This window comes from Onychostoma macrolepis, chromosome 22 (assembly GCF_012432095.1).
Source record: "Onychostoma macrolepis isolate SWU-2019 chromosome 22, ASM1243209v1, whole genome shotgun sequence".
Lineage (NCBI taxonomy): Eukaryota > Metazoa > Chordata > Actinopteri > Cypriniformes > Cyprinidae > Onychostoma > Onychostoma macrolepis.
Window position 1 is genome coordinate 13,968,745 of NC_081176.1, and position 26,115 is coordinate 13,994,859.

Genomic DNA, 26,115 nt, shown 5'->3' on the forward strand with positions numbered 1-26,115 from the left:
ATTCTTTCTCTTTGGGTTAGTGGAAAAACTTATACATACATGATACCTACATGTATATATTAATGCCATATTAGTACATGCATACATACATTTTTCTCAGACTTTGTTTAAATATTTGCCTCTGCTTTATGTTTGTACATTATGTGCAAATGACGATATCTATTTCTGAAAACTATATTCTAATATTTGAACGTTATATGAAAGTAATCGTACTATAAACACAGAAACGAGAACTCACCGAGTGCTGTTTACATTGAATCACATGTTACTGGTCACATGGTGTCCCCTTGACAACATTTAGCTTCTCTGCTAGCAGCTTCGTAAAGATGCAACGCTTGTGTTACAAACTCCAAATGAAAATTCATAACAACAGTCGCATAAATAAAGTTGAAAATGGTTTGTTTGGTACTTTGTAAAGTTTCATTTTATTCCGAGCCCCACAAGAAATGATATGACTGAATTTAGCCGTGAGCCCTATGAGGTTTCCTGTTTGAGGGTATATTTACTAAAACATGGCGCCAGTCTTTTTTTCTCTCATTTTTATTGCAAGGAGGACACATCACAAGCACTATATACAAATATAAATAATTTTACGTATATGTTTATATCAGTCTAAAAATGCGGTGTCGTTCACTTTCACTCGATAGTGCGCACTACGGAGTGGACGAGCTGCTCTCCGGTGAAACATCTACGTCAGATTTCACTGGCAGTTTCTGATTCGTTTCTCCCACGTTGTCACAAGCAGAGACGCGCAGTGAACCGCCACATCCCTTTACCGACCGAGGCGGGCTCTCGGTTACCGAACCCTGTCGAACCGGGGCTGTTTGGTGTTGTTTTGGTCCGGGATGGCGTTCATGGAGCAGCAGCCGCAGCCGTTGTCCGGCAGGAAGCCGCCGCTGGACGACACCGTGCCGCTGATCGCCGTGATCGAGGCCAGCCAGAGTTTACAGTCACACACGGTAACGTTAAACGGCACAACCGGAGCCGAGCGGATCGCTGTTTATGTTCGCGCGGAGACGCGGACGCTGTGGATTACACCGATCCGCATCCATTAAACCTTTGATATTGTTTACAAATACGCATTTAAATGTTAGTAAAAAAAGATTGAAAAGGGTTTAACGTAAAACTTTAGGTTGCATGTCGTTTTTTATTTTATTTTATTATTAACCTGGTTGTTTCTCGATTATTTGTCGATTAATATTCGCATTTATTTTCAGTATAAAATGAGATTGTTTAATGTTATTTTCAGTAGTCAATACTGGAACAATTCGTGTAACGTACATTTTGTAAATATAAAAACATCCTTTTAAATGATTAAGAAATATCAGCAAATAACATTTTATTTTAAACATTACACAAACAAATATCAAATTTGAATCAAGCGATGAAGCAATAGTGGCGTTTGAAATTCTTTAACGAGACATTTTATTTTAATTTATGATATAATCAACATAATCGACTTTAAAAGAAAGTGATATGTAAATATTAGCTACTTTGTTGATGTCGGTTGTATCTATCAGTTTATTAATTTAATGAGATTAAACAACATACAAGTAGGCTGTTTTCAAAAAAGATCTGTTATACTGTAGATCTCATGTAGACTGGATCTGTTCAGGTTGATTTAAAGGCGGAATTGAAAATTTATCATTTGCATTTGTGCAGAAAGACATTTCCTCTTGCTGTGAAACCAAAGCCACAAGAGAAACTGGTGTTTCCTTTCACATTTATTCATTTATTCGGTTCTTGTAGTCATTCATATGAAAGTGCAATCTAGTAAACTGCTTTCAGTTCTATCTTGCGTAAACTTTACAGGCTGTTAGATGTTTTGTTTTTTTATTGGAGAGTAGAGTAGATTCCGGGAAGATGAACAACTAGACCGTAATCATCAGTTACATGATTGATTATATATATTTAATGTTACTTTGAAAGCTGAAAGTCACAATGTTGATGTGTCTTAAGACGTGAGGAGTGTGAAAATAATCAACCACAGTAACGGATGTGGTCTGAAATAGTGTTGCGGATGGAAACTTGTTTCAGTCTAATGGAAACTATCAGGTGACGTTTTGAAGGAGAGTCAAACATTAATGTGGATAAGACGTGGCTGTAAGCGTCAGGGTCAGCGTGAGGTTTTGGAGACTCTGTTACATTTGGCCTTTTCACTTCCTGCTTTGGTCTTGCTTCACAATTCTGCTGTAAAAACCACAAATCTGTGACAACATTACTTTGATCTCTTGAAAATAAAGATGGCTTGTTAGGCTGGTTTCCACTAGTCAGGGGTTAAGACCTGCTGAACCTGTTTTTTGTTGTTGTTTTTTTCAGCAGGGTCTTTATTTTATTACTAGTTAATGTATATTTGCTGCTGTGGATTCGGTCCTCATTGTTTGTCTCTGTTAACAGGAGTACATCATTCGTGTACAGAGGGGCGTTTCCACAGACAACAGCTGGACGGTGAGTTAGAGCTGTCCATCTATCCATCTAGCTGTCTGTCCATCTATCCATCTAGCTGTCTGTCCATCTATCCATCTAGCTGTCTGTCCATCTATCCATCTAGCTGTCTGTCCATCTATCCATCTAGCTGTCTGTCCATCTATCCATCTAGCTGTCTGTCCATCTATCCATCTAGCTGTCTGTCCATCTATCCATCTAGATGTCTGTCCATCTATCCATCTAGCTGTCTGTCCATCTATCCATCTAGCTGTCTGTCCATCTATCCATCTAGCTGTCTGTCCATCTATCCATCTAGCTGTCTGTCCATCTATCCATCTAGCTGTCTGTCCATCTATCCATCTAGCTGTCTGTCCATCTATCCATCTAGCTGTCTGTCCATCTATCCATCTAGATGTCTGTCCATCTATCCATCTAGCTGTCTGTCCATCTATCCATCTAGCTGTCTGTCCATCTATCCATCTAGCTGTCTGTCCATCTATCCATCTAGCTGTCTGTCCATCTATCCATCTAGCTGTCTGTCCATCTATCCATCTAGCTGTCTGTCCATCTATCCATCTAGCTGTCTGTCCATCTATCCATCTAGCTGTCTGTCCATCTATCCATCTAGCTGTCTGTCCATCTATCCATCTAGCTGTCTGTCCATCTATCCAGCTAGCTGTCTATCTGTCTGTCTGTCTGTCTGTCTATCTATCCATCTAGCTGTCTATCTGTCCATCTATCTATCTAGCTGTCTATCTGTCTGTCTATCTATCCATCTACTGTCGATCTGTGTATCTGTCCATCGGACTATCCCCCTGCCCGTCATCTATCTATCTATCTATCTATCTATCTATCTATCTATCTATCTATCTATCTATCTATCTATCTATCTATCTATCTATCTGTCTATCTGTCTGTCTGTCTGTCTGTCTGTCTGTCCAACTGTCTGTCACCTGTATATCCGTCTGTCTATCTGTCTATGTCATCTAGATTGATCTATCTGTCTGTCTGTCTGTCTGTCTGTCTGTCTGTCTCTCTCTCTCTCATGTTTGTTATTGTCAGAATGATTTATTTTGGTTCTGATTTTCACAGGTCATCCGCAGATACAGCGATTTTGACATGCTGAATAATAGTTTACTGGTAAGTGGACCATTAGAACAAGTCTGTGCTGGAAAAACATCCGTTCTTCCCATATAAGCATTTGACAGCTACTGTTTCAAAATAAATTGAAAAGCATTCCTCTGACATCTCAGTGACAATGATTCACTCTTGCTGAGTCCTCAAAAACTCACAGTCCTCAGAAAGCTTTTAACATTAGCCTTCCCATCAGTGAAAGAGTAACTATGAGTCAGTCTCTCTGTCTTCACAGATCTCCGGCCTCAACCTGCCACTTCCTCCTAAGAAGCTGTTAGGAAACATGGACCGAGAGTTTATAGCCGAGCGTCAGAAGGGTCTCCAGGCCTATCTGAACTACATCACACGTCACCACATCCTCTCCAGCTGTGAGCTGGTCAAAAAGTTTCTCGACACTAACAATTACTCAGTAAACTACACAGGTAATGCAACCAGGGCATATTTTAACACTAAAAAAATGTGTTTTTGCATTTGTTTGCAATTATTAGTCAAATCCTCCCCTTCCTTCTTTTTTCAGAAATAGCCTTACAGCAGGTGTCCATGTTCTTCAGATCCGATCCAAAATGGGAGGTTATTGAGCCGTTAAAAGACATTGGTGAGTAAAGCAATTTAGTTACTTCCGTCCAATTTCATTTCATATTATATTATATATTTTATAGCATATTTTGTTATTTATTTTCATTTATTTATATGGGACAGAACTGGTTTTTACATTGACCATGAATGATTATGCTGTCAGCCTTGAGCTCCATCACAACTATAAAAGTTAATGATTTAACTTTTATTGATTTGTTTCTCCCAATGACTCAGTTTATAATATAGCACCAGGCATTGGTTTACTTTGACACATTTAGTATTCCTGACACATTGATGGATTTCAGAGGTTCATGGGAAATTTTTTATCCCCTAAAAACAGCCTGAGTTTCACAGCCGAGACACATTTGAGAAGAAACTTGCTCTTTTGTTTTTATTAGCGGAAGACTCGTTAATAAAAATGGAACATTTACCTTGACGTGTTAAAATTTCGTAATTTTACCTCAAAATCTAAAGGAAAAATAGAATATTATATTTAATTTAAAGAAAGTAAAGGCTATATGTAAGACTTTTTCCATTATAGTGTTATTATTTTAAGAAAAATTAAGGTAATTTCTTGCAATCTGTCATTACCTTAATCGTCATTACTGTAATGCAAAATATACTATATTATTTCAAAATTATTTCATTTAAAATGTAAGTTTGTAAAGTATAGTTTTTAAAATGTAAAAAAATAAACGTTTATTACAGTATTATAGTAAAAAGAATAGGATTTTACGCATTACGGTAATGAAAATTTAAAGCAGAAAATATGCTTAATTTGATTAAATGAATTTCTCAATGCAAAAATTGTTATATTTTATTATTATAATGTTTTCATTTTCTAATATTGTTTTAAAATGTGACATTCTTACATGAAATTTCTCCAATCATCTAATATCTGTCTTATCATAGGCTGGCGATTGCGAAAGAGGTACTTCCTAGTCAAAGACAAAGATCAACCCAAAGACAAACAAGTATTAAGTTGGGTAAGTTTTATTTTGACCCATACAAACACAGACCAAACCTTTTCCTGGATGCTCCTGCTCTGTTAATCAAGTACTTTGACCCTCAGCGTGTTTAATTCCCATTATTGTATAACCCTGATGAAGTTGTTCCTGTTGATCGCATTCAACGCCACTTTGTTTGGCTGCACAAAGAACTTTACTAACCTACTAATCTCTCCTGACATATTTGTGTTTAATTTTCTTCTATAATTAGCTTTGTGTGACCCTTGTACCGACCATAATGCATTTCTTTACCAATTATAGGTGGATTTGGGTCCAGATAAGTTCCTGTCCGACAAAGATCTCCAGTCTGCAATGAAGCTGCTTCCAACTCTGTCTGTAAGTCTTAAAAAGTTGATGGTTACTAGAGCGTTGTTATATGGTTGCAAAAAATTTTTTGAGAGGTTATATGGTGTTGCTAGGAAGTTTTGGCTGGTTTTTAGGGCCTAAAACAAATGTAAAACCATTTAGATTGCAGTTCAATTTAACATAAATAAAATAGTAAAAATATTATTGTAGTGTACAGCGCTGTTGCGCTTCGGGCATCACGAGTTCGAAGCCCAACTCGAAGACCTTTCCTGATCCCGCCCCCATCTCGCTCCCACTTCACTTCCTGTCAGTTCTGATCTGTCATGTCATGGTAAAGGCTATAAAAATGCCAAAAATATATATATTAGTGTAGTGTAATGATATTGTAGTAATCATTTGACAATAGACATTATTTTCATGACAATTACACACTGTTTCCTTGCTGTTATTGTAATGCAAAACGAATAAGAGTATATAATTTAAATTTTACTGTGTAAAGCTGTTAAGTAGAGCCGACGAGCTGTCGGGAATGAACTAAAAGAGCCTGTCTTTGTGTACAGACCCGAATGTTTGGATGTTTTGTGCGCAAACGCTGTCATGTGCTCTTGTTTTTCCTGCTTCCTCAACGTCAGCAACCGTACAGCGAGATTAAACAGATCACTGAGAGAAACACAGCTCTACAAAAGACTCCAGTAACTCGCAGTGGAAATCATGTGTAGACACTCGAACATAATCCACCCTGTTATTTATACACTATTATACACTGACAAATTTGGTGTAGAAACAATTTTCTCTCAGAAATTGATAGAAATGTATCAATTAACTACAATGAAACAGCAAATAAGTAGAAGTAGAAAGACTGAACTAGTATTTTCTTTTAAAGTGTACTCCACTAACCTTACTTTAAATTAGAACCTGAAGTTGATATTTTTAAAATATTTTAGTTTACAAATATAAAGCGTAGTTTTTATTAATATTTTTGAATTGTCTTTTATGTTTATATTTATGGTTTTCATTTTAATACAAAAATACAGTGTAGTTTTTTAAATATTTTAAAATTTTGATTTTATTTTTATATTTTGGTTCTTAATTTAATACAAATACACAGTGTAGTTTTTATCGATATTTAGGATTAAGACATTAAATATAAAAGTTTGCAGTGTTTTTCATACTTGTAATAGTATTAAAATTCTTATAAATTATTAAAATATAAATTATATTAATAAATATATACATGCAAATCTTTTCAAAATATATATACTGTATGTGTGTGTCTTTTATATACACATAATAAATATACACAATACACACAGATATATTATATAAACAAAAACTTTTATTTTGGATGCGATTAATCGCGATTAATCGTTGCCCAGCACTAAATATAATGTAACGTGTCAAATAGGTATGTTTAAATAACTAATAATTATACTTTTACGGAAAAATGCATTGTTATTGTTAAATATGAAAGCATAAATTTATCCATAATGTATAATTATTTTTAAATTTTAAAGTTTTTTTTTTTTTTTTTTTTTTTGTGACTTAAACTTAATTCAGTTTGGTGCTGAGGCATAGTTTTTCATCAAAAATTTCTGTATTATTTTATTTCAGCTTTATTTCGAGTAGTATTATTTTTAATGGCTTTAGTTTTAGATAATATTCCATGTAATGCCGTAGAAAAGGGTTACTTGAAGACAAATGATCAGTCAGATGGAGGAGTTCGTCTGACGTCTGCATTCCAGATGAGCAGATTAAAGCAATCCAACCGAGATGCACGTTAATCAGGAAAGCATGACACAGTCATTTCTGACCATGAGGCTCATGGGAAAACATGCCAGAAATCTGAATTCTGAATTCAACCGCATAGCAATACCCTCATAACTCCATGTCCTTGTCCTTAAAGTATCTTTTGCATGGACAAAAACACTGCGAGTGTTTGTATGTGTCTGACTGCAGCTGTTCTTGTATTTTTCCATAGCATTCAAACATCTCTCCCGTCAGTTTCGCTACAACCAGTGAATCGTCTGCTCTAGTCATTCGAGTTTTCAGCGAGAAAGGAACACTTAGGGATCACATCTGCAAGGTTTGCTTTCTTTAACTTGACTGATCAAATATTATAAATTGCAACATACTTGTATTTCTTGTAATTCTGTCTTGAATTTTGTGGATTCTTCAGGTGAAGCCCAAAGAGCCCTTTCTGAAGAAGTACTGCAATCCCAAAAAGATCCAGGGTTTGGAGCAGCAGCAGATCCGAACCTACGGAAGACAGATTCTGGAGGTTTGGATAACAGTTCATGTTCATAATAACCAGTTTACAGGAATTTGTAGACTTTTTTTCCTGTGCTAAGGCAGCGCTGTAGATATTTCTCAAACATCCTGTTTAAGGTTTGTTTTAAACCTCTATGTCCGTAGATATTCAACTTTCAGCCTGAACAGCTTAATTAGGTTTTACACTTGAGACATTTTTAAAGAAAGGTTAAAGTGACTTACACTGCTGTCAGTTTTTTGCATTCATTATCTACACTAATAACAGTGATGTCGTTGTAATATTTGCATATTGAATTGATATTTCTTGCCTCTATTTGCATACAGAATTATAATTGATCTTTTCTGTTTTGCATCTCTTTATTCATCCACATATGCTTTGTTCAAAAGTTTGGGGTCAGTCAGATTTTTATAGTTTTTGAGAAAAAAATAATACTTGAAGAACGCATTAAATTATTCATAAATGACATATTTTATAATGTTACAAAATAATTCTGTTTCAAATAAATGCTGTTCTTTTGACCTTTCTATTCAGCAAAAATTTTGAAAAAATGTGCCTGCATCATGGTTTGCACAAAAATATGAAGCAAATCCGCATATTAGAATGATTTCTGAAGGATCCTGTGATACTGAAGACTGGAGTAATAATGCTGAAAATTCAGCTTTGCATCACAGTAATAAATTGCATTTTAAAATATATGATAATACAAAAAAAGGTGTTTACAAAAAAATTATAATATTTCACAATATAACTATTTTTGATCAAATAAATTGCTTTCAAAAAATGTTTAAAAAAAACACACCAAAAAATACATTTAGCTTACTAACTCTTATTTCACCTCAAACTTTAAACTGCTCTTATGCTGCTATACTTCTTTCTGGAAATGTAAATATGTAATTTCCTATAATTGTGTAAATATGCAATTTTCTGTTTTATTCCAGGCACTAAAATTTCTCCATGACAAGGGTTTTCCGTATGGGCATCTTCATGCGTCTAACGTCCTGATCGAGGAGAACACGTGTAAATTGTTGGATATAGAGAATTCTTTACTGGGACTGCCGTCATATTACCGACCCTATGTAACACAGTTCAGGAAAATTAATGTAAGATAACCTTATTTATTTAATTTTTTTGTAGTAAATAATTGAAATATTAGTAATTAAGATATGTGATTTTAAAAACTTGATGTTTTTTATTTTATCAGACAACAGAAAGCATAGACGTCTACTCATTTGGACATTTGCTGTATGAAATGACGTACGGCCGCCCGCCTGACGCTGTGCCTGTGGATCAGTATCCTCCGGCTCCGTTCTCATCCGTAGGTCAGTATGATCTTCTGTTCACTTTAGACTAAAGTGTCCAACAAATGCATTTAAACATGCTTAAGTTAAATCTGAGAGTAGTAGTCTCTTATTGTAAACTGGAAGCATAATCAAATTAGTCAAAATATTTCATCTAGGAGCATGTGTCGGCGTTTACAGGCTTTTATTAGCATGAATGTCGTATTGTAATAGGCTAAATAGTTGAAGTTCATTTAGTAAGCTGAATTTCCAGTTTAAGCTACAGAACATTGGCTGTTGTTCAGTTTTATACGATAGTTGAATCCATACAGCAGTAATCTCAAACTGTGTTGTAGTGTTGTGGATCATACGTTTGTAGTTAATGGTTTTATGTAATACGTAACCACTTGTTTTCTGTTTTCCCACAGTCTCTGTGCTTCAGTCCATCCTGTCCACGGAAGCTTGCAAAACAGGAATGCCAACCGTTTCCCAACTCCTACAAACACCGTGAGTTATGATATTCAGGCCTGCTTGTGCTCAGGAGGGAATCTCACAAAAATATCTTATTCCTTTTGGGACTAATTTTGCAATTACATATATTTTATTTTGTCTTTTTTGTTTAATTTTGCTGTTTTATTATTAAATTTTTATTACTATTTTTTTTTTTTTTTTTTTTTTTTTTTTAAATATAATTTACTTTTTTTTTTTAGAAACAAAAATTATTGGAGTGTCATCAAGTGTCATGAGTTAATTTGTTTATTGCTTAATATCATGAAAATAATGTCAAATTGCATTATTTGCAAATATGCTAAATTTAATATCTTATTCATTCGGGGCCTGAAGTATTTTTATTTATTTTCTTTACTTAGAGCTGCAAAACAATTAATCGCATTCAAAATAAGCTTATTTTGAATGTGATTAATCGCGATTAATCGTTTTTCAGCCCTAATTTTATATAATTTTCTTCATATATTTCATATAGTATTTTATTTGGGGATATTTTTAAATATATTTATTAAATTTTTATTTACATATTACATTTTTTTTTTTTTTTACATTTTTTTATAGAATTAAAATCATTTTAAAAATAAAATTATTGGTATAATTGTCATGAGTTAATTCATTTATTGTATAATATCCTGAAAATTCTGCCAGATTGATGTGGTGCAAAAAAAGGCCTCATTTTCAAAATAATTTTTTTTTTTTTTATAATTATTTTTGGCGGAGGGGGGCGGGATTGGGAAAGGTCCTCGAGGCGGGATTTGAACTCAGGACACCCATAGCGCAACGACGCTGTATGTTGGCGCAGACCAAAATACAATGTAATATTTTTTTCTGTTGGTTTTTGGGGTGAAATATGACCCTGAAGTTGTTCTTGACCAATTTTGTGAGATTCATCCTAAGGATATGTACAGAGCACAAAGTCTTCATTTTATGACTAAGTCACGTTATTGTGAACCCAAAGCATGTGGTTTTCTTCTTTACAGTGGTAATTGTAAATGTTGACATTGTTTAAAACTGAAACACGAACCACTGCTGAGTTTAACTCTCGTTCTAACAGGTTATTCAATGACGTGCTGCTGTTTAACTCTGAGAAACCCCAGTTTAAGGTAAACACACTGAAGTAAAAAACTAACCTAACCAGTTTTTGTTTTTGTTTTACTAAATACTTGGTTAAATCTTCCATCTTTCCAAACTCCAGATCAGCTCCAAATTAAAGGAGGCTCTGAAATCGTCCAAGGAATGCTTGGAGAAGCGCCTAGTTGAGGAACAGAGGACGGTTAGCATTGCTTTATTCACTTTTGGTTTCTTGTGCAACAAACGTTTAGCTTGGCTTGCTTACGAAACATTACACAACAGTGTCGCAAACACAAATTCCATCATTTCAGTCTAGAAAAGTTGACTTGATGATATAAGCTGAATAAAATGTAATACTTTACAACAGGAATTTCCATCAGACTTTTTTTTTAAAATCCTGTAGATTTAGGTTTACATAAACGAAACCTGTGTGTTTTCAGATTCACCAGCACAAGAGGCTGACGCGAGCGCAGTCGCACCACGGCTCCGAGGAAGAGAAGCGGAAAAGGAAGATCTTGGCCAGAAAGGTAAATGAGTTTGAGCGCTTTCCCATAATTATGATTCACACTGAACAATCACACTGTTTTATGCTAAACATAATGCTTGTTAAAATCAACACGCCTGTTTTGGTTTCAGAAATCGAGACAGTCAACGTATGAAAATGAGGAGGATCTTTCTGTCAAATACAATAACAACTCTGGTAGGTTTCATTTATTATTAAACTTTCCTTTATTAAAAGGAAATACCTCACCCTCAGGCCATCCAAGATGTAGATGAGTATGTTTCTTCATCAGATTTGGAGAAATGTAGCATTACATCACTGATAAATCCTCTGCAGTGCAGTGTTAATTTCGTTGACGAATAATTTTCGTCAACGACATTAATTTCACTGAAAACGAGACGATAACGAATTAAAACTAATTTTGAATGACGAAAATCTATTGACATTTTTGTTAACGGATAAAAACAAGATGAAAATGTTAGGAAGGGACGATTTGGGAAGAGATTCATTCAGAAGGAATCTGCTGCGTAGTTCGGAGGTTAGATGCGTACATATGAACCGGCGGGACATAAGCTAACATACACTTGCTGCACGTCTCACAAAACGTCAAAAATGTCAGTATGTGGGAGTAAGAGAAGAGCAGACATATGGATAAATTTGACGACACGAGAGAACTCAGTTCTGTCCAGTTTTCTGAGCGCATACACGCACAGAAAGCGCATCTCACACAGCACATGAGTACTCTTTCGCGTCGCATGAACGGAGAAATACACACAAAATGATGTTGAATTGTCAGTTTTGACGAGTATTCACGTAAACACAGTCCATTACATCTTAAGTGAACGTAAACAGTAGGGAGAACGTCTATCAGTACATTGCATCCATTACATCTGTGCATTCGGTTTTAAAGGGACAGCTGCCTAATTTAGTCACTCTTGTCCGAGTCATTGATGTTAATCAAGCAACAAAAGAAAGACAGAAAATCACTTACTGCTCTTGACTGAATCAGTCTGAATTAATCTAAATTTATTTATAGAAATAAATATGTCTGCTTGAAAAAATGAAGAATATGGCAAACAAGTTGTTATAAAGAATGCATAATTAGCCTGCATAACCATTTGGTGTTTAATTGAAAAGAAGACCATGTTCTTGTTCTTTATGAGAAGTGGTTTTATTTGATTTTAACCTAAAGGCATGTTGTGTGTCACCGCAGTTAAATCGGTGTCTATCATGATAAAACCTTAATATCAAACCTATATAATGAGTTTGGAAATGCTTAATAAATGCATTACACTGTAACTAAACCCATTAGATTTTAGCCGACTAAATTTACTGTAGATTTAGTCGACTAAAATCTTAAGATATTTAGTCAACTAAAACTAGACTAAAACTACAAACAATTCAGATGACTAAAATATGACTAAAACTAAATGGCATTTTAGTCAAAAGACTATGACTAATACTAAATCAAAATTTGCTGTCATAATTAACACTGCTGCAGTGAATGGGTGCCGTCAGAATGAGTCCAAACAGCTAATAAAAACATCACAATAATCCACACCACTCCAGTCCATCAATTAACAACTTGTGAAGTGAAAAACTGTATGTTTGTAAGAAACAAATCCATAATTCAGAATTTTTTACTTCAAACTGATGCTTCCGGCTAAAATACGAGTCCTCTATCCGTAATATTGCTTTCTACAGTTAAAAAAAAAAAAAAAAGGTCTTCTCATCTGAATCAGGAGAGAAATCTGCACAGATCAAGCACCGTTTACCTGTGAAAACAGTCCAAAACTGCTCTAAACATATATTTTGGTGGATTTTGATGTGAGAGGACAACAGGAGATGGATTTCTTCACTAGAGGAAGTGTTATTATGATTATGGACTCTTTTTGGCCAGAAGCAATGCTTTGAAGTCAAAAACTATTTGTTTCTTAGAAACACGCAGCTTTTCACTTCACAAGATGTTAATTGATGGACTGGAGTGGTGTGGATTATTGTGATGTTTTGATCAGCTGTTTGGACTCTCATTCTGACGGCACCCATTCACTGCAGAGGATCCACTGGTGAGCAAGTGATGTAGTGCTACAGTTCTTTAAAACAGTTCCGATAAAGAAACAGTCATCTAAATCTTGAATGTCCTGAGAATGAGAAAGTTTTCAGCAAATTATTGGGTGAATTTTTGGGTGAACTATAATTTTAATAAACAACGGTAAATTTAATGCCAAAACTTAATGTCACATGTTTAGTGTTTTGGGATCCTGAGTATTTTTCTCCATAGGGATTTTGGAAAAATCTTGAGGGTCAGTCCTTCTCAAATGATCCAATGAAGGTTGCTTGACCATATTTAATTTTCCTTTTTTGTGTGTGTGCGGTTGAACCATTTTAATAGTAAAATAAAAAAGAAATTATGTAGCAAATCTCAAAGAAAAAAAAAAAAAAGGAAAACCACCAATACTAAAAAATGATAAAAATCAAGTATAAAAAAGGAAATTAAAAATGGTCAAGCAACCAACTTTACAATTTTTGGACTGCTTGAGATGAAATTACTGTTTAAGTAAAGAGTTGTAAACCATGAACCAAACAAACCTGCTTCGGATAAATTGCAACATTACAAACTTTCTTCCAATACCAAAAAGTTTTTGAAAAATGTGAAAAGGACATATTTTTAATGTCTAGTTCACCCAGAATTTGGAAATTAAAAGCTTTTTTATTTTTATTTTTTAATTAGGTGCATTTTGATGTGAACTTAAGACTTTTAAAGGCACAAATACTGCCACAAACAACCTTGGTGTTCATCGCAAACTTTCAAAGGTTTATCATTATTGCAAAAATGTTTTTTCACTACCAGGACCCTTCTATTGAATTTTATTGTGACCTGATTCAAGATGCAGCTTTCAATGTATAAATACACTAAAAGAACACAGTAAAAAAAAAAAATCATATTTTTTGTCTTCTAGCAGGTTCTGGGGCGAGTTCACCTCCAACCTGCCCGTCCTCACCCACTCCCTTACCAGGATCAGGTACGTCCCATTTAAAATGTCCCGTCCATCCTTAATCATTATATAAAATACATCAGAAGAGTTTGTTTTTCCTGGTTTTATCCAAACATTCCCTTTCCACAGCCACTATGTCCATGTCAACAATCAGTTTTCCCAGTATAATACTGTATTTGTTGCATGATGTGGTAAAATGTTTTTGATTGTAACTCACCGGCGCATTATCTTTTTTTTTTTTTTTTTTTTTTGGATCCAATAGAGACCTAATCTTTCTCATTTCCATAATCAATCATCAAATTCCTCATGAAATTGGTTGCAATCTCCATTCATCTTACCAGATCATAATCATCCGATGTGTCTCCTCATTCTGATATGATCAGTAACTTGTGTGTGCCTCTCTCTCTCTCTCTCTCTCTCTCTTATATGCTGTCTTCAAAACTAGAGCATGCGCCATTTTGAACGTGTGTGGGGTAAAGTAATTCAATAATAATAATCTATTTCCACCGTAAAGTTGCAGCTCACCCTCCCTCAGTAGTACATTCAGGTTCCCACAGCAAAACTGTTGCTCATCAATATTAATGCATGCAAATGCATGCAAATGAGTATGGTCCAGACTGTTTCTAGTCTACTGAGAAGGGTTAATGCAACTTTAACAGTTCACAATCTGCAATTATCTATTTAGGCACAAAACTTGCTTCATTCTGGACTTTTTCTTTTTTTTTAGGGCTTTTCTGAGGGTAAATTCTCTTTATTTTCGTTTTTGTTTTTTACAAAAAACACTGGTTTTGTGGATTGTGATGGATGTTTTTTTTATTATTATTATTATATATGAAATATATTAGTAAATGATAATACTCGTTTTTAAGATACTATTATTATATGTGCTTTTGAATGAGGAATAAAAACAAAATAGTGGTCTTAAAGCAGTTACAGCTAAGCATAACTAGTATGCTGAGGATACTTGCATCTTGCTGATTGGTTCAGAAGGCATGAGTCATTCTGTCCATCACTTATTTCCAAGAAGGTGATTGGTCAGTAAATGACAAATCAGCAGCAAGATATTTAGTCAACATGAAATGGTAGTATTCTTTCTAATCACTCATATTTTCATGTAATAATTATATTTTTAGTATCATAATTTATTGTATACAATATTTACTTATGAAATATAAATCTTTTAAATTAATTGTATAATTAATTTATATTGAAGAAATTAACCATTTATAATTATATAATAGATGGTTATAATGTATCATTATAATATGTTATTTTATATTATATATTATTATGAAATATTGTATATTTACTTCTTAAAAATATTTTAAGTATTTGAATATTTTGTATATATTTATTTGAATTATATTTCATAGTTCAATTTCATTTCAATGATATCATACTATGTTTTTCTATCGTGATCTATTGTATATTTATAAATATTGCAAGTTTTGTATTTTTAATGATATAATTAATAATTATATTTTATATCAGTATATTTTTATATCAGTATGTTGGGTATTAAATTATTATTAAATATTTATAATTTGAATATTACATTTTAGATTTTTTATAATTAGTAATGATATAATTTTGAATTATATTTTATGTGTGTGTAAATATTGCAATTTATTGTGAATTTATCTGTTAAATATAAATAAATTTAAAGATATTCAATTATTTCATGTTGACTTTAAATGATGCTGCTTGTGGTAAGTGTATCATTCTGAACAGCTGTTGTACTTTATCGCTTCCTGTTTACATATGGCACAGGATTCTGGGTAGCTATATTACGTTTCGTTTCGTTATATTCGATATAACTAAACATTATTAGTTATATTCAGCTGATTGTGACTGACTGTTTCCTCTGATTCCCACAGGAGCACCTCCAGCACCTCCTCTTCCTCCCCCCGCTGCTCATCCTCCTCCTCCTCCTCCTCCACCTCCTCCCGGGAATGAACCCGTCCCTCCGCCCCTCTCGCCTGCCGGTGGCAACGGCGCGGGCAGGAGTGCCCTCCTCAGCTCCATCCAGTCCTTCAATAAAGGCAAACTGAAAAAATCAGATACTGTTGACTGCAGCAACCCACGTTTGTGAAAAAAAGAAAAAAACACACACACTCGTCTTTGTTTTAGTGCAGTTTGTCCACTCGAAGTCTTTTAGCAACTTGCGTCTAGCGGTGAAAAGTGACTTTTTGTACCTGAACTTCTTCAGTGTTTGTTTTGTTCGTTCGTTTTATTCACAGCCCTGCATTTTTTGTTTTGTTTTAAGCTGCTCGATGTAACCTAAACAGTTCTGCTTGGACCAACTGTCGTATTTAAACAATGGACTTGCACACTCATTTGGACGAAAAAAATCTTCATTTTAAAGTACTGACTTCTGAAGGCGAAGGCACAGGATGGTGGAGAATGCGGGCAGCACATTTACTATGAATGAAAACGTAACTGGATTTTATTGTTGGTTCATAAAACGAGTGATATTTGATTCTGACATTTTAATTCGACTTTGGTTATGGGTTTGGGATGATGCTTTTTAGGCGTTTGCCACATTTACCATTGTGCCTACAAAAGCTGAGAGCATTCTTTGTTCTCTTCGTTTTTTTCCTGCGGAAATTTTGAGCTACATTGTTCGTATTTTCTTTCAGAACAAAGTAATACTTGCATTCCTGTTCTGCAAGATCACAATCAATATGTTGCGCAAATAGCGACATTTATACGATGCGTTTATCATTTACGCCCCTTAATGACACAATGAACGATGGCTTTGAATTACCACTGACGTGATTGTATAATGACCGTTGTTATGTCACTTACGCCGTCTAATCCTATTGGCTGTTGCAGCCCGGTATAGAATTTCAGCCAATCAGAGACGAGAAAGTTGTGGTAAATGGAAGTGATTTCTTGTTTTGCACACATATAGAGAGAAAGAAACTTCTATAATTCAAATTCATCGCAGGGTCCTGTTGAAAACCAGATCCATTTGTAATCTAGAATGATGTACCTCCTGTAACAGTAAACTCATTTGTATATAGATTCATACAGACACTGAAAACATTATAGCTATATACCGTAATATGTATTCCCGGCTTTATCGTGGGGGAAGAGTTTAATAATGTTTTCATTTTCGCTACAGCACTTTACCGCTGAATATTTAGCAGTGGTCTGGAGAAGAAGAAATCTTCAAAAGTTTACACAGAGATTTATGTATGTTTGAGGACAGGAGAGGAATCAGTGTGTTTGATAATGAAGAAAATTGCCACTGATTTTTGCCTCTGTACAATTGCCACAACCGTTGTTCAAAGCACTGGAGGTGAACATCCTCAAAATGCTACAAAATAGTTTTCAATGTTCTGAAAAACTTGTATTGACAATATTTTAAAAGAATGGTCTTGTGCTTTTAGTTGTGAACATTGAAGTAAAGACAATGGAACAGATCACGTGTGGTTAAATTCTTTCTTCAAACTAACATAAATGAATAACTATTATGTATAGATGTTGTGAATAAAATAAATTATATTAAATTGTATTTTGAAATAAAATATAACTCTATATATATTTTTAAATTTGTATATTTATATTGATATATTTTATATTTATTTTTAATATTTTAAATAATTATTTTTAATAATATAAGATTTTGAACTTTACTGACCTTTATTAGCATGTTTATAAATGATATTATAACATTTTAAAACAAGTAAATATTTCAGATATTTTTATTATCAATTAATATATGTGCATATCTCATCTGGTTTACAAATAAGTTAGAAAATATTGTGAAAATTAGAGTTCTGTTGTATTTTTAACGATATGCTTTGTTAATCAACATTTATTCACTTATTCACTTCAATAATAATATATTGTACAATATATATATATATATATATATATATATATATTCAAATGAATAAATATGTAGAGATCTCGTGAATTATAATTACACTGTAAATGTAGTTGACAAATTATAGTTAATATTATTAGTAAGAGTTATATATGATAAATTATATTTATTATTAATATTATTTTAACTAATATGTTTTATTAATTTTATTTACATTTATTAGCTTAATGATATATTGTAATTTTAAAAGTATCATGTAAATATTTCAGGCATATATACATATATAATACACATAGATCTTGAGGTTTATGATTACATATGGTTTATGATTGTCAATATTTTAGATATTGGTTTAAATAAAATGTTTTTGACATTTATTTTGACTTTATCGACTCTTTATTATGGAATATTTTAGACATCTGGCAACAATTAAATTTAGTTTTGTCCATTTTGTCCATTTTCAACATGACCACGTCCCATCTTTTAACATTAATGAAAACTGCATATTTGTCCATTTTATTAAATAGTGAAGCAATTTATTTAGAAATCATTGATTTTTTGGGTTTCTATAAAAAGATTTTTCTCTTGCCCTTGGACGCCCGACGACAGTCTGACGGCAACTTCCGCTCTGTCACGATTCAGCTGCACTGATTGGCCGCTGTCACTGTGTTTCCTTTTCTGATTTTGCAACGCGCCCTCTGATTGGTCGAATCCGCTGGCATGACAGCCCCGCCTCCAGACAGAGGACAGTGAAACATGGCGTCTCTGAGGTGTTTCCTGCGCTCGGGGAAGGTATTTGTGCGGAAATATGACATATTAACAACATAGTACGCTCATAATATTAAGATGAGAGTTTTGAGACTGATATGGCGTTGTGTTTGTGTGTCAGAATGCCGTTGCAGCGGTTCTGCGGCGGGAGTTTCACGGGACGCCGCCGGCTGCGGTGCAGGTCAGTGATGCTGCGGCTCTCACCTTCAACAGATGCTGCATGATACTAAACACTAAACCTTCAGAAAACACCTGTAAGATGTGTCGAACATTAGCATGTTTGCTCAACCCATTAACGGTCACCGTTGAGTTCAACAATACACACAGAACTGCTAACAAAAACGCCATTATAATGGCATGTTTTGGGTGTGTACTGTGGTAATACCTTGGTATTATGAACATTTACTTTCTTTGGTAATATTCCATGATAATTCTATAGTTTTTATTCCCACAAACGCCATGGTGAAGCCATATTTTGAGTTTTTCTTTATATGTACCATGGTAAAACCTTGGTATTTTGGACATTTGCCATGTTTTGGGGAATATATCATGGCAATGCCATATTTTTTTCCATATGTTCCATGGTAAAGTCATGTTATTTTATGTCCCATGGTAATACTATGGTAATTTGAACATTTACAGTGTTTAAATGGACATTCTTTGTGAATATTACATGGTTATGCAATAGTTTTTCCATAATTACAGTAGTAATACCAAGGTAAAGTCATGGTTTGTTTGTTTTTGTTGTGTACCATGGTAATTTTTTATTTATATGTGACCCTGGACCACAAAACCAGTCTTAAGTGTCAATTTTTTTAAATTGAGATTTATAAATTATATGAAAGCTGAATAAATAAGTTTTCCATTGATGTATGGTTTGTTAGGATCTGACAATATTTGGGTGAGATACAACTATTTGAAAATCTGGAATCTGAGGGTGCAAAAAAATCAAAATATTGAGAAACTCACCTTTAAAGTTGTCCAAATAAAGTTCTTATGCAAATGCATATTACTAATCAAAAATGAAGTTTTGATATTTACAGTAAGAAATTTACAAAATATCTTCATGGAACATGATCTTTACTTAATATCCTAATGATTTTTGGCATAAAAGAAAAATAATTTTGACCCATACAGTGTATTTTTGGCTATTGCTACAAATATACCCCAGCGACTTAAGATTGGTTTTGTGGTCCAGGGTCACATATTATATAAATGCCATTGTATTTTGTATATTACTTTTATTTTTTAACATTTTCCTTGTGATATTATGGTTTTATAGAAATTGTATAATGATACCATAATTTCTTTTTTAAATTTACCATGATTACCATGATATACCTTTTTTCTCCATATACCATAGTGTTACTATGTTTTATGTACATGTACTATGGTATTACCATTCTTTTCTTTACTGTATTTTGGGTTTTATTTGGTACCATGTTTCATAACAAAATATAATTATTGCATTGCATTCTGTAGGCTAATTTTTATATATTTTATATATATGAAATACTTCTCTTGCCCTTGAATGCCATAGTTCTTCCATATGGTTTTTATAAAGCCATGTATAATGATAATATCTTGTTGGTTTTTGGATTCATAGGATTACCATGGCGCTTTACTATGTATATTTACTATGGTTTTACTATGTCTACATATACATTGGTATATAATGGTTTTATGAGAATTTTTTTAATGATACCATGTTGTTTTTTTTACATGTCCCATTGTGTTACTGTCTTTTGGACATGTACTATGGTATTACCGTGCTTTTCCTTACAGTATATTGGAGTTCCATGTAAAACTCAAAGTATATGAATACAATTATTATTCAGTAACATGTTTTATATTAGAGTACCATGTTTTACCATGTGAGATATGTATAATTGTTGCAGATAACAGTGCGAGATGCCCTCAACCAGGCCATGGATGAAGAGCTGGAGAGGGATGAACGGGTTTTCCTCCTCGGAGAAGAAGTCGCACAGTATGATGGTGCATATAAGGTTAGATGCAAATATTTTTATTATATTTCAGCTATCAACGATGCCCAAGAATCTTTTTTTAAAGTCGCTTGTGTTGGGTTGCAGATTAGCAGAGGCCTTTGGAAGAAGTACGGCGACAAACGCATCATTGACACACCAATTACAGAGGTGAGAATGATGATAAACTTGTCCAAAATTCATCTACGTATGTATTTAATTGTTATGTTTAATAAAATTTCCTGATTTTCCTGTTCAGATGGGCTTTGCTGGCATTGCTGTTGGTGCTGCCATGGTGAGTTTAACTGTAACAACATTGATAAAAGAATGTGAAACTCCATCATGTTCCCTAACTAACTCATCACATCCTCTTTCAGGCTGGTTTGAGGCCAATTTGTGAGTTCATGACCTTCAACTTCTCCATGCAAGCCATCGATCAGGTCATCAACTCAGCCGCCAAGACCTACTACATGTCCGCCGGCCTGCAGTCCGTCCCGATTGTGTTCCGCGGGCCCAACGGCGCTTCGGCCGGTGTGGCGGCTCAGCACTCCCAGTGCTTCGCTGCCTGGTATGGACACTGTCCCGGTCTGAAGGTGGTCAGTCCCTGGAGTGCAGAGGATGCTAGGGGCCTTCTAAAAGCAGCCATCCGTGACGACAACCCTGGTGAGTTCCTCACCGCGTGAGGCTGATGATCACAGGAAGTGAAGGCGGCTCTGACTGTCGTATCGTGTCTCTTTCAGTGGTGTTCTTGGAGAACGAGCTGATGTATGGTGTGCCATTTGAGATGTCTGAAGAGGTTCAGTCAAAAGACTTCCTCATCCCAATCGGAAAAGCTAAGATTGAAAGACAGGGTGAGTGATGTTTTGAGTATTATAAGTTGAGTATATAGAAGTAGAATTAAGTGTGATATAATAGTATTATTACTACTGTCTATCTATCTATCTATCTATCTATCTATAATAATGATAACAATAATAAATATATATTTTTTAAATAATATTTTAAAATGAATTATTTATTAATGGGAAAACTTTCTGAGGAAGGAAAGGAAAAATTTAAAGATTTAAAAAAAAAAGAAGAATTAGTAGCAGTCAATGAATTATTACTAACTTACTGCCATTTTGTGAATATTAATAAATCATGTAATCAATGGGGGGGGGAAACTGTAGTCTGAGTATTTTACAACGTAATGTAATCCTAATTACAAGTATTTAATCTTTGCAATCTGATTACGTAATACAGATTACATGTAATCAGTTAATACCCAGCACTCTGTATGTTGTGTTACAACTTAAAGGGATAGTTCAGCCAAAAATGAAAATTCTGTCATTAACTACTCTCCCTCATGTCATTCCAAACCCGTAAGACCTTCGTTCATCTTCGGAACACAAATTAAGAGATTTTTGATGAATTCCAAGAGCTCTCAGACCCTCCCATAGACAGCAAGGGTCCCATCACAATCAAAGCCCAGAAACATAGTAAGGACAACATTAAAATAATCCATCTGACATCAGTGGTTCAACCATAATTTTTCAAAGCTACAAGAATACTTTTTGTGTGCAAAAGAAAATAAAAATAACAACTTTATTCAACCATTGAATAAAGCAATATAGCGGCTAGTGTTGTCACGGTACCAAAATTTCAGTATTCGGTACCGATACCAGTCAAAATCCACGGTTCTCGGTACCAATTTCGGTACCACATGCTAATTAAAAAAAACACACTATTTTTAATAATGAAGTCAAACAAAAATAAAAATGTACAAAAATCAATGCCATTCTTTATACTTTATTTAAATTGTGTTTCAAGTTTTCCCGCAAGTAATGAAAGTATGAAAAACAGTAAACAAGTTTCACCCAAATTTAATTTGTCTTTTAATTAATTAAATTTAAACACATTGTATTGTTTTGGTAAATAAAGGGGATTTACTATTAAAATTAAAATATGGAAGAAATATTGTGTGATTTCTTTAAAAAAAAAAATTATATTTCTGGCACAATGTCTTTAAGATAAACTTTTATTTTGACGGGTTGCCGTGAATACCTTTACATTTCTGTGTGTAGCTATATGATATGACGCTGGTTTTACTCAATGAAACGGTAAAATGCTCGCGAGGGGACTCTCAGAGCAGTTATGTAGATATTGTTTATGTATTTATGTCCTCATTGAGACTGCAGATGATGAATCACCGCGAGCGTCAGGCGCGCTTCAGTGTGTGTAGTCTCTGCCATTCATTCCCTCACACAGAGACTCGCAGAACATGCGGGATTCATATTTGAATCGACTTTTGCGGCTTAATATTTACAGATACTAGTCCACGTCGCGATTTGATTTAAGTGCAGTGACCTACTTTTGATTAATTCATCCAAACGTTGACAAATTCCGTGCTAAACTGTAAATTCCATTTTTATAACTGGATTCCGAGATTCCGTCCGCGTTTTCTGCATCGCGGAAATCATCGAACGTCTGGCGTCAAGAACCGGGTTGACGGTACTCGGTACCACCGGTACTTAAAAAAACCTGGTACCGTGACGTTTTCACTTTTTTAGTACCGACTTGGTACCGAAGTACCGGGTCTTTTGACAACACTAATAGCGGCAAAATGGCGCTATAGGGTGACGCCAAATTGAATACTGCTGTATGGTTAATTAATAATAATCTTTATTGCTAAAATGTCAGGTTTTCATTGACTAAAACTAGACTAAAAAACTTCAGGTTTTCTTTGACTGAAACTAGACTAAAATGTTCAGACGTTTACCCCCGGTTTCACAGACAAGGCTTAAGCCTAGTCCTAGACTAAAATGTAAGTCTGAGCTGTTTCAACTGAAATAAACTTCCGCTGACTGATCTTAAAATATATCAGTGCCTTTGTTTTGTCTCAAGATGCACCCCAGTATTTTTTTTTTTTTTTTTTTCAAAGCATGTTTATAAAAATTACTTGAATGTCCTAATTGAACTATGGCCTAATCCTGGTTTAGTCTAAGCCCTGTCTGTGAAACCGGGCCATTGTTGACTAAAACTAAATAGGATGAAGTTGACTAAATATGATAAAAACTAACAAGGACATTTAACACGGCACTAATGTTGCGTTCAAGTCCTCCAGGGACGTTCGTACTTTCGAGTTGGCAAATCATAATAACGACGTCAAATGTGTTCAAGTCACTTTGGTCGGAACAAGATGCTTTTCTACATAAAATTCAATGATTTTTTAAAGTCTACATCTACAAAATGATGAATAAAGAATGTGCATCATTGCGATTTTGCTTTTTTCTGTTTTTCTTCAATTTATGAAGGTGATGTAAACTGAATCATTATATGTTCTATGGTGGTAATACAATATTTTGGTGTATGTAACTTACATTACAAAAAAAAACCCATTTTATTAATTTCAACAAATTTACCATCAATACAGATGCTGCATATCTATAGTCTTTGGCTGCGTCCATTGCATCCGACATGTTTGTGAGGGACTGTTCATGTGCGTTCAACTCATAAATACGATCTATCCGACATGACTTCAACTGAAAATAGCTGACAAAATTAACACTAGTCTAACGGGTTTGGAATGACATGAGAGTGAGTAATTCATGACAGAATTTTTATTTTTGGGTGAACTATCCCTTTAAATAGACTGAAACAGACACCATATACATGTATAATTAGCTTAAATGCTTACTATTGATACATGCTAACATTTTTTAAATGTTATTTTTGATTTATATTTTAACATATTATTATTCCTTTTCTACCCTGTGAAAAATCTGTAACTGCTACTGTTAATTGTATTATTTGAGTGACAATTAATTGCCAGCCATTGAATTGATTTCTGCATATTAATGTTGTCGGTCTGATGCAGGAAATCACATCACGCTGGTGTCTCATTCCCGAATGGTCGGTCTGTGTCTCGATGCTGCTGCTGTCTTGGCCAAGGAAGGGATTGAATGCGAGGTATGATGTCTTTTTTCATGGTGTAATTGTTTTAAGTGCCATTTCCAGTTTGGGTAAAATAGACACTTGATATGCATTTTTAAGGATTCAAAAGAGCTGATTTGATTCATAGTAAACGAATGAACCAGTTTTGTATTTATATAAATTGTAGTGAAAAATTCTCCAAAAATTAAAAACAAATATCGAGACATTTGCATTTGCTCAAAGAAAATGAATATAATCTCACATTTAATGCAATTTATACATACTTATTGAAATAACTAAGACGATTTCAATAGAATCTGGTTTAACTTAGACCCCTCTGTTTTCGTCTGTAGGTGATCAACATGCGCTCAATCCGGCCTCTGGATGCGGAAGCCATTGAAACAAGCATAATGAAAACGAATCATCTCGTCACTGTGGAGGGCGGCTGGCCTCAGTTTGGCATCGGGGCAGAGATTCTTGCCCGGATTATGGAGGGTACTTTTTTTTTTTTATCTGTTTTTTTTATAATATCTATAACATGACTTCTACAAATTTTTATCTATCTATCAATATCGCAAAAATGCTCATTTGAAGTCAATCGCTGTGTTCAGAATGGAATGCTATCACGCTATTTGGTGTATTCTGCATAAACATATTTAAACAACAGTATGCTGTATTTTTGTTGCGTGACCTCATTATGGTGGATGATTAATTTTACTTATGTACTTTCAAAAATATTAGGGAGTGTGTCATTGCAAACATACCCATCGTCGTTTTCTCCTCAGTAAATGGATTTATTAATTCTCTTTCTTTTTTTTTAATTCAAGGTCCTGCTTTCAATTACCTCGACGCCCCTGCGGTCCGAGTCACTGGTGTAGATATTCCAATGCCATACGCCAAGATTTTGGAGGACAACAGCATACCGCAAATCAAGGACATCATCTTCTCCATCAAAAAGACTTTGAATGTTTAACATAACAGAAATAATAGATTTCCCTACCAGGACACATTAAATATGAAATACTACATGTTCTCTCCAGTTTCTCCATCAATGTTTTGGGAAATAGGACGTACTCTTTCATCTTGTACAGGTCTTTCTGTTACATGGCTCTTCCTTCATTGGCACTATATTAAAATGATTTTCTCATTTTGACTCAAAAATGAGGTTTTGTCATGATGGTAACATTTATTATGGCTATAAAACAACCAACCATGTGTATTATGCTGTAAATTCCTACTGTAAGCTAAAGTAATAAACTTTTATCACAAAGGGTTGTAAGAATGGTAGTGATTTCTTTCATCTTGTTACATTTTTGCAGTGTTTAAATTTTAAGCGTAGTCATTTAAGAGAGCTTTGTAAGATTGCAACACCAAAATGTCTATAAAATGCATTTTATTTTTACAGTTTTGTAAAGTTATATTTTTCCTACTTGCAAGTAACAAATAAAAATAATCAGTAATTATAATTAAGCATTTAGTTCAATATTTACTCTTTTGATTGACCTTGAACTTTTCAGATATTTGTTTAGTGTAAACATATGCAGAC

General features: G+C 34.1%; 2 protein-coding genes across 5 annotated transcripts; both read left to right on the forward strand.

The window, feature by feature from the left end:
• The first annotated feature begins 531 nt into the window (after positions 1-531).
• Positions 532-17,500, forward strand: pxk (PX domain containing serine/threonine kinase). Of its 4 annotated transcripts, none has more exons than XM_058761126.1 (19): positions 532-959; positions 2,398-2,448; positions 3,520-3,567; positions 3,797-3,983; positions 4,079-4,156; positions 5,050-5,123; positions 5,406-5,480; positions 7,429-7,533; positions 7,627-7,728; positions 8,658-8,819; positions 8,921-9,038; positions 9,425-9,503; positions 10,558-10,606; positions 10,699-10,776; positions 11,015-11,101; positions 11,211-11,274; positions 14,040-14,099; positions 14,518-14,545; positions 15,950-16,140. In XM_058761126.1, the coding sequence occupies exons 1-18, from the start codon at positions 846-848 to the stop codon at positions 14,532-14,534; spliced, it is 1,548 nt and encodes a 515-aa protein (XP_058617109.1). In that variant the 5' UTR covers positions 532-845; the 3' UTR covers positions 14,535-14,545; positions 15,950-16,140. The 4 variants fall into 4 exon arrangements, with proteins under 4 accessions (XP_058617109.1, XP_058617107.1, XP_058617108.1 ...); XM_058761125.1 differs by having other exon boundaries at positions 535-959; positions 14,037-14,099; XM_058761124.1 differs by lacking the exon at positions 14,518-14,545 and having other exon boundaries at positions 15,950-17,500.
• A 1,100-nt stretch (positions 17,501-18,600) lies between these two features.
• Positions 18,601-25,843, forward strand: pdhb (pyruvate dehydrogenase E1 subunit beta). The gene is made up of 10 exons (XM_058762214.1): positions 18,601-18,699; positions 18,797-18,856; positions 20,574-20,681; positions 20,766-20,828; positions 20,917-20,952; positions 21,035-21,320; positions 21,398-21,508; positions 24,514-24,605; positions 24,923-25,064; positions 25,397-25,843. Exons 1-10 carry the CDS (start codon positions 18,664-18,666, stop codon positions 25,540-25,542), a joined length of 1,080 nt encoding a protein of 359 aa, XP_058618197.1. The 5' UTR covers positions 18,601-18,663; the 3' UTR covers positions 25,543-25,843.
• The last annotated feature ends 272 nt before the right edge of the window (positions 25,844-26,115 follow it).